Genomic DNA, 14646 nt, shown 5'->3' with positions numbered 1-14646 from the left:
ATTCGGGTCTCTTTCTGTGTTCTCATAAGAGCATTCTAATCGATTACACAATTGATTAGCTTAAGATCAATTTATTACCTCAATCGATTGTCCAGCCCTAACTTATTTCATCTAAGTCTAGAGTTCCCATGCTTAACATCCGGTCAATCATGACCTGATAGGACTTGTCCACCAAGTGTCCAGTCAATCCTTTGACCTATTTGGACTTTTCTTCTCATGCCAAATGCCCAGTCAATTCTTTGACCCACCTGTACTTTCGAATCATCGGATGTCTGATCAACTATTGACCCATTTGGACTTCCTTCCTCATGTCAAATGTCCGGTCAGCCTTGACCCACTTGGACTTCAACTGCCTGACTTCACTCACCAGAACTTCAATTGTCTGGCTTCACTCACCAAGACTTCCTTATTACCTAGCTTCATTTATTAGGGCTTTCCAACTGTCTGATTTCATTCACCAGGACTTTCCAATCTGTCTAACTTCACTCATTAGGACTTTTTCACTGCCTAACTTCACTCTTTAGGGATTTTCACCCGACTTCACTCACCAGGACTTTTCATATCTGCTTAGCTTCACTCACTAGGGATTTTCATCACCTAACTTTACTCACTAGGATTTTTCAATCAACCTGGCTTCACTCACCAGGACTTTTCATATCTGCTTAGCTTCACTCACTAGGGATTTTCATCACCTAACTTTACTCACTAGGATTTTTCAATCTGCCTGGCTTCACTAATCAAGATTTTCCACACTAAGTGTCCGGTCAACACTGAGCCACTTGGATTTTCTTCGTCTACCAACCTTCCCGTTGGACTTGTCCTTGCCTAAACATCAATTTGGACTTCCAGTCAAGTATCCGGTCAATACTGACCTACTTGACTCTTTTACACATCAAACTGGTCAACTTTTGATGAGAAGAGAATTACACCAATAATTTCCCTAAACAGACAATTGCAACAGTAATATCTGAAACACATATTTAACTCCTTCCTCTCATATTATCAAATATCAAAAATCAAGCTCAACCAATTCAAATTTAATCAACTTAGTAAACATTGACTTGGGAAAATTACAAAAAAAAAATAATTTTCTCTAGAAATCCAATCCTCTTTCATGGAGTGCATTTGTGTGACATAGATCATTATTTTATAAGTTACCATCCTAAGTTAGATTCTTTATTGCGTATATAATTCATGGGTACACTAATAAACAAATAAATACTAACTTGAGTATTTGTACGTACTAATTTTTATAAGACTTATAAAAAGGGATGCATTGACTAGCTGCTTAGTAGTCATGACTTTTAGTAGTGCAATATGGTGCTTAATTTGCCATTGTCTCCGGAAGTTTGGATGAATAAACCATTCCAAACTAAACTAGTATAATTTAGATCGACAAAGCAAGATAAAGTTGGATATAGGCATAATCTAGCTAGAAAACAGTACACCAAATCACATGGTGGATATGGGTCATATCAAGAGCCGGCAGACGAGCAATATATCATTTCTGCCCAAGCAATAGCCTTCAACCTCTTTATATGCGAACCTTCTGCAACTATATTTGCACACTTCAATAATTGGATTATATACCTTTTTTCAGTAGTACAAACTGCAAAACGGGGAATGATGACGTTGAGTTGTAGAGAAATTAGTAGATCTCATCAATTACACACACCATTGGTGAAGACGAATTAAGCTTAAGAAGTGACTGCGTACTATATGCTCATTGTTCATATACTTTCTTTGCTAAAAGTGATGTTATTCAATAAATTCTACGTAAACGAACCAAGACTGTACTAGATTCTACAGTCACAACTAATCTACTGGAGCTGGTAGCTAGTGATAAAAGGAGAACTGTAACATTAAAAACTGAGTCATGAAAAGGAGAAATTCAGACTGCAGAGGTGGCTAGCTAGCCATGGACAAAGCTAAGTGATAACGATGATGATGGAGGGTCAACAATTCGAAGTTATAGGCATACCATAGAAATGTGCAAACATATTACTGAATTAATCGATCAGCTTATAAAACTAGACATGAATAGTTGAGGTATACATGATGCATATGATCGCATTTCAGATTGCAATATGTAAGTGTCGAGGATCAACGTCGCGATCATGGGGCTGCTTTGCCCAAGAGTTAACGTGCTGTGGAAATTAAAGAAGCAGAGAATGAAGTATAGAAGAAATGTACAAAAAGAAAAGCAATGACAAATGGAAGCGAGATTGCAACAAAGTTTATTAGAGGATTTCATCTTCTGCTTACAGGCAAAAAGAGTGAGGGATATAATACATCAAATCTTTAGTTATCTCGAATTCGATCTTTTTTTTAAACAAAAAAACATTCATATTGAGTTAGATCTGCATATTATAGTGATTGATCTAGAAAGAGAGAGGGGGAAGGGCAGGCTAGATATTAGGTATGGTGCATTGATCAGTGAGCAATGGCTGCAAATTGCCAAGAGACTGATGAAAGAGAAAAACGAGCTTTATGAGGCAGAAGATCATGAATGAAGAGCAAGTACGAGCGTAAAGATTGATCGATTGATTTCTCTTCGGGTTAACCTTAGCTACTTACAGCAAATAGTCAGACATTGCAGAAACGCTATCTCAGGTCTCAATCAGAGAACAAAACCTAAGACTGAAATTTTATGTGCTTTTGTTGCATCAGATCAGTACTGTCAGATCTATCCAGAAATCAGAGAACAAAACCTTGTGAGTTTGTTTATAATTTATAATTTTTCCCCCAAAAAATCTGGTTATAATGCATAAATTAATCATTAATGGACCTGAATCGAAGATCTACATGGATATTTGTATGTATCATGAACTTGAAAATCTACACTGCGACCTCAAAGCGTTTTTTTTTTTTCTCAATCTTTTTGAGTGCAAAAATCTGGTGTAAAGTTTTGGTTTTGAGACAAGAAGAGTTGAAAATGTTCTATATCCAAAGAAACTACAGAACAAAATATAGATTGACTTAAATTTTGAGAGATGCTGAAAACTAAAAAATAAACTCGAAGATATTCAACTAAACCACAAGTGTTTTTCAATGAAATCTCTCCGTTAGTTAATTATTTGTTGATCCGCGAATAGAAATCATCAAATCAATGCATGCTTACGAGATATCAGATAGAAGAGAGAAACAGAGATCTTTAACCGCGAGCGGAGCCACCGGAGCTCTCTCCGCTGATGGCGTTGGAGGAGGAGACAGACTCACCTCCGGCAGCTGGATCGGTGGAGGGTCCCTTGCTGCGCCTCTTTTTGTGAAAGGGGATGCCGCGTGCCTTGGCCTGGGCGTCGCGAACGTCGCGGAGGTAGATGCGGACGGCGCGGGCGGCGAAGGGGTTGGTCTCTGCGGTGCCGGAGCCTGACTCCTCGTAGGCGGCCCGGAGGCGGCCTACGAGGGCGTCGAGGGAGCCCCAGGCCTGGCGGAGCGGGCACCCGCAGGCCGACGTGGGGTCCGCTATCCCCAAGGTGGGGTCGGCGACGGCGCCGTAGAAGGGGCACCGGGGGAGGTGGACCTTGGTCTTTCCGTACTGGTCGAGGTGGCGCAGGAACTCGATGAGGTGGGCGGCACTGCACTGCGAGAGCACCAGCGGCGGCTTGTGGTTTCTCAGGTACTGCAGGAACGTGTTCCAGTCCCGACGCTTCTGCGACTCGTACCGGCTCGGCCGCGATGAAGACGACGACGGCCCTCCTGCCGCGGACGACGACGACTCCATGCGACGGCCGGAAGCTAAGTATAGTTAGGAAATGCGTGGAGTAGCGAAGGAGAGGAGAGCCGGCTAATTGGTTAAAGAGCGAACTGTGAGAGGAGAGCGAGATGCCACATGGTGGGCCCGAATTGGTTCATGAGTGGGTCATTGCCGTCTCTATAATGCTCATGTATTTTATCTGTATACAAATTTATACACGTATACCTAAGAGATCTTAAGGTTTATAATTTTTTAAACAAAAATGCATTATATTATCCTTCGTAATTGAGGGCTAATTGGTTAATATTTTCAACATTGTTAAAATGTCACTCCTGATATTGCAATCATATATGAAATGTTGGAAAGAATTTTTCAATATGAAAAAAGGATAAACTTAATTGGGGTGTAGAATCTGATATAAAATTTCCCTTAATTTTTTAAAGCTCTTTTAATGAGAGCCATTGAATTAACACATATTTTAAGTATGAACGTATAATTATATTAATGGATGAGCTGTGATACGATCCATTTAACACGTTTTAGAGTTTGTGGTTATATAGAATTGATGCACATATTCGAAGATTTGAAAATAATACTCAGCCTTAACTTTATGATAAATCTAGGGAACCACTAAAATAGGAAGTGCACCGTAATTTATCATCTTGCTCATAATTAATTAAGCAATGTATTTATATAAAATCTGGAGGAGTTGTAAGTTCTGAAAATTATAGCCGATCTCTATGTCTCAAAATAATGTCTTCTTTGCTTGATTAGTCTAGGAAAAAAATACTAATTAATTTTTTTATCTAATAATCAATCAAAAACAGAAGAAACAGATAGAAAAAAAAAAATAGGTGCAATTTTGGATCTGATGGCAGAAATGTATTTATAGCAAATTGAAATATTAGAGTTAGGTTCTGATGTAGATGAGATATCAATATTGCACTGTGATGAGCTGCACCTGGCTATGCATGTCCCAAGCACTGTTCCCTGACTACTGGTTCCAGACAAATTAATACAGTAGGTTGAGCCATGTTAAGGAGAGAGGGCCAATTCATGCATGTACGTTCTGTCCATTAAGTTAAACCTGATCTCAGTCATCTATATGCATGCCTCCAAAACTCTCTCTTCCAATCGCACTTTTTCACATACCTGGTGCATTAATTATGAAACCCTAGCCGAGCAGCCACGGAGATGGAGTCAAAGACCCAGGCAAACTAACACTGCTTGATTAATTACTTTCACTATCCAGGTAAAGCAGATAAAAGCCACTGACACTATATATATATATATATATATTGAGTAAAAGAACTGTGTGTGTATATATCAAATAATCAACATATTATTTATTTTGGAAGAATGAATGGGCACCACCTAATCCTATCCTTCATCCTTCAGTTCATATGTATGTGGAATTAATTCAAGATGTGTGGTCTTCTTTGGCTCTATCCAGTTTCTCAGAGAACGTAGTTCGATTCAAAGGAATAAGACAAAAGCTATTTAATGTGATCGATCACATCAACATGGATCAAGGGTAAAGGAAGAGAGCATCAAAACCTAAAGTTTGAAGATAACTTAATTACCTGAAGCTCTCTTTTGTATCTGTTATTTTTTAACGGATTTCTTTACCAAACAAAATCGACATGTTTAATGGTTTTTTTTCTAATTGCTTAAAATAATTTTTACAAGATTTAATTTCACCCAAAATATTGATTTCAGAATTGGCTTCTCGAGCTCATTAAAATCAAAGTGATCAGAGAGTGTTTCTGTAAAAACTAGGGAGAAAAGCCGGTAATTTAACCTCGTTTATGTATCTGCAACAAAGCTATCAAGTTGCAGTAAATATGGTACAAAAGTGCAGTCACTTTTCCTTACGCAAACAGTTAGATTTGCTTCAAATGACTGCAGTGTGACACTGTTGCTGAGGCAGTGGCATGTCAGATTGCACAGCAAGAAATAAACTGGAGCAAGCATGAGCTTTCAATTCCAAGGAAGGGGACAGGAATTTCTGTCTTCCAATGACTCCACGTTGCAAAGTTTAAGACCACTGTGCATGTATTTTGAAGTATCTCCGGCCTCCTCATGGTGCATAGTAGTTTTGATAAATATATTCCCTCACTTTGACACCCTTAAATCTGATCTACTTGATTCAGTGCAGTGAGCAAGTGTATCACTAGCTACTTGGATTAAAATTTACACAGAAACATATTAAAAAAAAAGTATGTCTGTCTAAAGTTGGGTGGATAGGCAACAGACAAACAGTATTCACACAAAATAGCATGAATGAACCATGTTCTGCGTGCTGTCATGATTTTGGTTATAAAACGGCTGAAATATCTGGCCTGACAAGGTAGAATATATGAACCTACATGTTCAAATCGTGTGGACTAGACATGACAAGTGACTGAACCAATGCTATCATACAATTAAGAAGAATATAGCAGGAATAATGCATGAGGAACTGAGACATGATCTTTCAAGATAGAAGGGAACCCTGAGAAACTTCAAGGAGTAGAAAGAAAGGAAAGTATAATACCTTATTGGCTGAACTAAATCAATCTTTATTTTTTCTAGGTTCCTAGGCTTTGGAACTTGATCTGCAGCCGTGCCTACAACAATCTTTAGTTTTTGTAGGTTCCTCCTATTAGCTTGATTAAAACTTTTTTCATATTCAGTGACTAGCTATATATTCTCACTACCCTGTGGGGCAATCTAATTAATTAACAGTATTATTCATCTTAATGTGGAGCAATACTTAATCTCCGGTTTTAAGCAATTTTTATGATGTTTAGGAACACAAGAATGTTAAGGTTTCCTTCCCATTGGCCTCATTTACTCTTTAACTCGTGCATATTAATAAGTTGGACAGCCAACTTCATATCCGTGGTTTCATGGCAACAAGCAAGTTCATTAAAACTAGAGATCTGGACGGAAAGTAGAAGAATGGATGAGCAGGAAGGAAGTGCAGAACGTCCTCGTCCTTTCCTTTTAATTATTTTCTCACTTACGTATAAAATTAAACAGTCTGTGTCTTAGTGGAAGGCCTCTCACTAGTTGGACAAATATAGATGAACAGAACTTTAATTAAAAATAACATCTAAGTGCAATTAAGAAGTAGATAATTTCCATTTAGGTTTGCAAGCTTTTGGAGACTTGGTCACAACGAGATTGAGATTCCATGCATTACGTAATTAATTAATAAGTGGTCAAGCAATGCGCAATTTAATTGCTTTTTTTTTTAAAAAAATGGTATGGTATTAATTCATAAGCACTTTTTGATTATGTCTACTAACTGTATTTTTGTTTAAAAAAAAGTTGACAGTTATTTAAGTCTTTTTCTAATACCATATTCTTAATAAATAAATTGAATAAAGCATATGCAATCGTAAACCTCTTACATACTCTGTCACATCATTATTATATAAAAAATTAAAAACCTCTCAACTATTTTAAATCTCTTCAATAACTTTTTTTTTTAATCTCACTGTCAATTTATTTATTTTAATTTATATTTTTTATTTATCTTTATTTATAATTTCATTTACTATATATAATATTAATTAATATTTAATATTTATAATTATATTAGTATTTTAAATTTTATACACTTATTTATGTAAAAATAATAATTTGATAAAAATAGAATAATGTTTAATGAAAAAATACAAATAAATATTTTTAAAAATATATATATTAAATAGAACAGCAAGTGTATAAATCTTTTTTACAGTTTTTTTTTTAAAGTATAAATCCAATGCTAAGATTTTCGAACGGTTTATATAAAAAAAATTATAAACGTTAATTACCAGTGCAGTGGGGTGGGATTTATAAATCCCCAGGTAGAAAAGTCGTCGCTGTAGCTCATAACACAAAATCCAATCCCAATCCACATCTCGACGCCGAAGACATTTAATCATATCAGAATCTACTAACTTGTGGGATTTTGCCATGCTGCTGTAGTCATCGCATTAATTGTTAAAAGAGCCATCGCTTTACTATGATGATGCTCCATTTAAGATGATAAGATGGAAGGAGAAAAGTTGAAAAAGAAAAGAAAAAAAAAGAAGCCAAAAGTCTGTGCCACATAATCTTGCTGATGATTTGGAAGACAAAGATTGTGCATGATTTTCTTATATTTAATTTCCAAGTGAAACAAAAAAATACACGTGAGGTTTCTACAGCGGCAACTGAAACAATATTTCTGAAATTAAAGCAGAACAGTTTCTGAAAACAAATTGACGCTAAACACCAATCCTCCAAATATAACGGAGGAAGGTAAAATTTATACTAACAAGAGAAAAGAGACCAACATCACCAATCACTCATTTACTCTTTAGTTTTCAACAAGAACACAACTAGAAACAGAGAAAGAAAGACACGTCAACTGTGACCATTTGATAAAAACACATCCACAGAGGTATCTCTCCAACCTTACGGCACAACGATCTAAAGTATGCGGTTGCACTGTTAAAACTAGCAATCGGAGGATCAGACAGAAATATTTCAAGGTTACTTAATCTGAGGCATCACCAGGGCTGGCGGCGGAGGCGGCGGAGGCGGAGGCGGAGGAGGCTGAGCTGTCTCCACCGGCGGCCAATTCAGTTTCTCCAGTCCTATTGCGCGCGCCGGCGGGTTGTCATTCCGAAGTGAGATGAAGACGAAGACGAGCTGCTTGAAGATCTTGACCTTGATCTGCCCTCGTTTGGGGAAGGCGTTCCCGGTGGGCTTCTTCACCTTCTCCATCTCCCAGGAATTGAAATTGGAAAACGGTAACAGAGTGCTGAAAGTGGTTGCAGAGGTACGATGAGATTTACTCCGTATTTTTATGGCCGGAGATCACGCGAGTCGCACGCTGATTTCTTTTGTGGTGCTACACGGAGTGGGGTGATGCTGATATGGGGGAAGTCTATTGGCATGGACTTTGAAAAGTGTTCTTAACCTACTCATTACTCATACAAAAAGTTCATATTATAATAATGCAATGAAAAATGAGGAAAAGGGGAGGAAATGCCAAAATGGGCAATGTCGTGCGAAATGAAACATGGTAAAAAATTTAAACAAGATTTATAATTTTTATTTCACTTTAGTTTCTGTGTGTATATTTCCCTTTCATCAATCCCATGTAATACAAGAGATAACTAGGAATAAGTCAGAGGATACAATTCGATTACTTGGTCAACAATCTCGGGCGCAAGTTGCACCGCCCACGCTTTAACTGTGGACCCCTCTTCCATCTCCACATAAGTTCGTCATTGACTTCCATTAAAGGTCAATCGCCTAATTAACTTTGTAATTTTATTCGAACGTTGGTCAGGTTCAATTGGTCCGGTCTGATTAGTCCATCTTCAGCTTAATGGGCCAGATAGATATGTCATGGACTAAGCCCACACGCTACTCAGAATAAAGATTTATTCTAACAATTTTAAATTTTACCACTGGGAAAGGGGCAGTTTCTTTTGCGCCCGAACCTGCCGGAGAGAGAGTGAGAGAGGAACGAGATGGGCGACTACGCGAGGGAGATGCCCTCGAGAAGAAAGGCGTCCTTGAGAGAGGAACGAGATGGGCGACTACGCGAGGGAGATGCCCTCGAGAAGAAAGGCGTCCTCGCCAAGATTAGGTTAAATGTAAATGTCTGATCTCCTCTCTCTTGTCTCTCTCTCCTATCATCGTCACTAAATCTTGTCATGGAAGTTTTTCATGTCGGAGTTAGAGGTATTAGGTCCTGGATCTCTTTTCAATGCGTCGCTGGTGAGGTCTGTCTAGTGTTTGAAGCTAAAGGTTTGTGTTTTATGAGTGCATTGTTCTTATGGAGCTCGACCGCCTTGACCGAGCTTGTCATTTCATCGTTTCATCTCCTTTGGTGGGAGATTCATTAGGGTTGGCATCGCGGTGGCAGAGCTTTCTTCGTTCTGTCATCTGATTACAGATTTTCATCAGATCTTTGAGTGTGGGAGATTCATTAGGGTTGGCATCGCGGTGGCAGAGCTTTCTTCGTTCTGTCATCTGATTACAGATTTTCATCAGATCTTTGAGTGTGGAGACATAGATCCGCGCATATAATCATCTCTAGAGCATATTTTTTTTTCTAACGGATTGGACAGTATTAAGAGGCTTTACAGGGTGTGGAGAGTCATTCCTTCCTAAAGGTTTAATGTCTTCATACGCTTCGGGGTGCCTTTCTAGTCATCCATAGTGAACACTGAATAATTCCTTGATGCTCCATTCGGATCGGTTTTGTCGTGGTTCATCTCTTTGTTTTATGCTGTCTCCAATTTTATTCGTTACGGCAAGGTTAAATCAATTGTGTTATGCTGTTGACGGGGCCATCCACTTTTGGTTCTGAGAATTAATTATTGTAAAAAAATTAGGATACATCAAGAAAAATTTCTTTTGCGATGCCCAACAAGAAATTTTAACGAGTTAAAAATAGTTAATTGGTAATTTTGTTGGTCTTTGATTATTCTGCTTAATCACACACTTTGATTGTTGCTCGTTTGGCTTCCTCTGATTCATGTTAGGCTGAGCTCAGAGCTAGTGTTTTTGAGGCCATAGGAGAAGAAGATCAAGCTCCTGAAAATGAAGACAACATTCCTCCTGCTTTATTAGGAAGCTGCAATGATTGGGCAAAGCAGCTGCATACCTCTCCTTCAGGTTTCATATTCTACAAGTGAATCTCTTTATCTTAACTACTTTAAAGTTATTTTGTCTTTGGAATTCTGCAATGGAACATCTTGAGGATCAAATAGTTTTCACTTTTAGTTTGAAAATTTTGATTAGATTGACTTTTAAATCCCTCTATTTTTTCCTATTGAGTAAAAACTATTCTCCTAGTTTTGCTTTTAGTCTCCTATCATATACAACATTTGTAGGAATTTTTCTAGGTATTTATGCACAGGAAGACTGCATTTGAATTGTATCTTTCTTTAGGCAATTTTTTCAATAAATGCTGTTTTTTTTCGAAATTATGCCCTCCCTCTGTGTGTGATGCAAGGGACTCCGAGATAAAAATTTAAGGTGCAAAGAAATTCAAACAAGACAATTCTAGTAAAAATCAAACTTGTAAATTAATTTGGAAACCTACTGGACCATTCTGTGTCAATTAGACTACTATTAAGATGTGGGAGACTTCAAAATGAACATTTTAGATGCAAAGGAAATTAAACAAGCCGATTTTTATTGATGAAGGATGTGATTTGGTAAAAATAATAATTATTATCAGGGCGTCATTTGGTAAAAACCAATTGTGAAGGCCTTGATATGGCAAATTGCCCATTTCCTTCCAGTAAGACTAACATTGTGTTGCTTGCAGGAAGGTTACTAACAGCATTAGTTTCTGAATACTTGGAACGGGCCCAGTTAGGTCACACCCTGAAAGTTTATCTACCTGAGTGTAATTTGGTAAGCTCATTAGCTTTTCTTTTCCATCTTGCTTCTGCGTGGGATTCATATGCTAGAACAGAATGTATAGTTTTTTATCTTGATGCCTATCCCTTATGGCAGCCAAAAGACTTTTGGAAAGAGGAATTGAGTGATTTTAATACCAGAATAAACAAAAATGGTGAAAGTGGACCACTGCTATTAGATGTTCTTGAAGGATATCTAAAATATAAGGTTCTGTGACTTGATTCCCTTATGTGATCGAGTTTATTTCTCTTGTTTTTGCTGATTAGAAAAATACACAATTCTATGTATGCTGCTAGTGATAATTGCAGAACTGTATAGTTTATAATTTTATTGGTAGTGTGCATATTCCTTTTCCAAAGAAACGGAGAGCGATGTTGAATAACCAAACTCGGTAGTTTCAAATATTTGAAAGACTTGATTTTTAAAAAGACTTATAAGGTATCAATTTGATCCAATTTTGTGCTTACACTAGCAGAGTTAAAGCAGATTGCTATATTTAAAAATCAGGCAATCAGCATATAAGTAATCTCAAGTGAGATTTCTGACTTTGTTATCCTCTGGATATGCAATTTGATGTTCATTACTTTGTCTGCTTGACCATATATTGAATCTTGAACATATCAAGACGATGCATTCTCCATAACTAGACTGTGTTACCTTGGAGTAATTTTTGTTGCATTTACATTTACTACATGAATCAAAATGGAACATCTTTTTAATAAAAAGAAAGCTAGATTAGAGCATAGATTTATTAAAAATTGGTACTGTACCTGTTACAGTGCTTTGTTTTCATTTTAGCGATCATAATGTTTATCCGTATAACAAAAATTCATGTTGAATGAATGTAAATTTTAGTACTGTAGCTTGCTTTTTTCCATTACTATTCTTTTAAATTCTTAAAACTTGTTGTTCAACACTATTACTTATGATTGACTCCCTATCTTGGTTCCAGGGAAAGTCAGAATTTAGGTTTAAATCTTGATTTTTGTTCTTACAGTATTCCCACTCACCTTACAATATGTATCCAATGTTAGTTTCCTTACTCAGATGCAAATTGTGTTCCATATGTTGAATAAGTTGAATCCTTTAGAATTGAAAGTAAAAGCCATAGGACATTAACTAAAAGTGACTTAAAATATCTGAATACGACAACATTGTAGTCCTGCATAAACTTCAATGAATGGATTAGATTCATTTAGTCAAATCCCAAGTTCTAGGGAAATATTGTGTGATTTCAACCATCTGTAAAATTGCATGCAAAGAATCAAAGCATTGCTATGTTTAAATTTTCAAAGTTAATTAAAACTCTTTTTTTTCTAATCGGACAATATGCCTTGAGGTACACATATGACAGCAGTTCTTACTATTAGATATAGATTTACATTTGTAGATATAGATGAATGATTATTATGAACCAAATGCACAAATCCCTCTTTTATTTGACTGTTGTTTCTTGGAAATACTGATCCTTTAGTGTGTGCCAATTCTTTCTGGCATTTTCATACCTCCAATAGAGATAAGAAATAAGTTGTTTATAGATTCCTTAAATATTTTTCCTTGGCCCTTGACATTTGTTGAACAGAATTTGACTTAAAATAGGTTGGCTGGTGGGAGATTACTAGATCCAGATAATGATTCATCATCTGATTTAGAAGTCAGGAATGTCCGAAGGTCTTCCTCACCTGCTGCTTCTGGAGGATTTTCCTGCATCGATCAGGTTCAGTTCCTGATTATCCTTGTTAGTTTCTGCTTTGACAATTTCCTAATTGATTTTCGTTTTCAACGGTTTATACAATACCAGGCCGGTAGCTCGTAATCAATCATCAGGTAAAAATAATAAATATTCATATCGCATGCTATAATTTAGCAATGTCTGACTTCTACTCATTTGCGCTTCTATATCAAAAGTCAATGTCCTCTATTCCCATGTCTAGGAAGGCTGATTATGCATGGAAATACAATGTTGGTGAAGTATCAGAAAGTGTAATCCATGCAGCAAATGCTTTAGAAAACATCCAACTTGATAGAAAAGCTCGAAATTTGACAACTTGGAGGTATATGCCTGAACATTTCCTTTCATATTTAAATCTCATATCATGCCTTGTTGAATTTTCTACACCATGAAAATTCAAAAATAATCCAAATTTCTTTGGTTGTCAACGATATCAATCAGATCAGAGCTTTCGTTTTTTACTTATCCTCCGACTAACAGTCACACAATGCACTCACTACAGATAAAACTTATATAAAGCCTCTTATTAAAAATGTGAACAGGGACTTTCATGTGCATTACTAATTTCAAAGCAATTTGGTTTTATGTAATATCACTGGTTTAGATTTATAGGGTGGCATCATTTGGTTGTACTAGGTACCATGGTTTAGTTACATCAGGTGTCACAGTTTGGTTGAGAAATTACAGTTACATAGCTCGCTTATTATATAAGTTACAGTTCAGTTGTAATAAGTTCAGGATTTGTTTTAGTTATGTATTGGCACAATAAGGTGTCACAATTTCATCGAGATGTCACAATTTGCTGATAATATATGTTATAATTCAGCATACAAACGGCACTATTTTGAGATCAGTGCTGTCGCAATCCCACTTATTCTCCCTTCACTAGATTTTCATACAAGTTTAATCCGCTTTCCACTCCAATAGCATGATGTTAAATTCAAAGAAAGCGTTTAAAATACCACTGTAGATTGCATGATTAGCGATGGTTTAAAATTCTTGAAATTTTAATAAACAATGCAGGCATACAAGCGACGATATATAATGGACGGTAGCAAGGTTGATCGTCGCTAACCTCGTTGTCAGTTTGTTGTTTTAATGTTGTTGGTAGCTTGTTTCCAGACCTAATCCCTTGCTCATCAACCCAATGAATGAATGAATAGGACCTCTTCTGGTCCAAAAAAATTCTGGACAAGAGGATTTGGCCACGTAATTTAAGAACCTCTTATCTTTTCTATTTAGAGGTTCCTTGTATTTTTTTTGGATTCATGTTATCTATTTTTTATGCCTCAGCTCGTTTCTGATTTTATGGTATCAATTGACACAAGCAGTCGGTATATGAATTGTCCATCCATCAAATTTTGTGTTTATGAATCTTTTTCTACTAGTCTGGAACATTAAATATGTAGCGCTTTGTTCAGCAAATGGAAGGAAAAAAGAGACATGAGAGGAAAATGGAGGAAATATTAAACCCTCATCTTTACATATATATTGATACTAGAAATGACACTGATGTCAAATAAATAAATAAATCTACATATTCATTCCTTAATTTAGTCAAAAAATGAAATAGGCAGATTCAAATTCTCATGTTTAATTTATACTAAACATTATGTTATATACAATCAATAAAAAGAACTGTATAATGATAAGATATCTACATAGTAAACACTATCAATTCATTCAGCTCAAATTAAACCAATTCAATCCTAAAATTTGACTCACTTTGCTCATTAATTATGTGTACATATGCACTTTTTGAAGAATACATGGGTAATCATCAGCGAAGGAAATGGATATGTTTTCAAAAATG

At 36.4% G+C, this 14646-nt stretch overlaps 1 protein-coding gene and 1 pseudogene across 1 annotated transcript; one reads left to right on the top strand and one right to left on the bottom strand.

Moving 5' to 3' along the window:
• Positions 1-3011: 3011 nt before the first annotated feature.
• LOC121977369 (protein LIGHT-DEPENDENT SHORT HYPOCOTYLS 5-like) lies at positions 3012-3793 on the bottom strand. Its single transcript, XM_042529960.1, has one exon. It carries the CDS (start codon positions 3722-3724, stop codon positions 3155-3157), a length of 570 nt encoding a protein of 189 aa, XP_042385894.1. The 5' UTR covers positions 3725-3793; the 3' UTR covers positions 3012-3154.
• Positions 3794-9140: 5347 nt separating this feature from the next.
• LOC121974670 lies at positions 9141-14170 on the top strand (annotated as a pseudogene).
• The last annotated feature ends 476 nt before the right edge of the window (positions 14171-14646 follow it).

The sequence above is a fragment of the Zingiber officinale genome, chromosome 4B, assembly GCF_018446385.1.
Source record: "Zingiber officinale cultivar Zhangliang chromosome 4B, Zo_v1.1, whole genome shotgun sequence".
NCBI classification, from domain to species: domain Eukaryota; kingdom Viridiplantae; phylum Streptophyta; class Magnoliopsida; order Zingiberales; family Zingiberaceae; genus Zingiber; species Zingiber officinale.
This window is presented reverse-complemented; position numbering and strand designations above follow the sequence as displayed.

Bases quoted from the DNA above. Each gene is read 5' to 3' on its own strand.
- LOC121977369 (XM_042529960.1), bottom strand. From the start codon at position 3,724: ATGGAGTCGTCGTCGTCCGCGGCAGGAGGGCCGTCGTCGTCTTCATCG.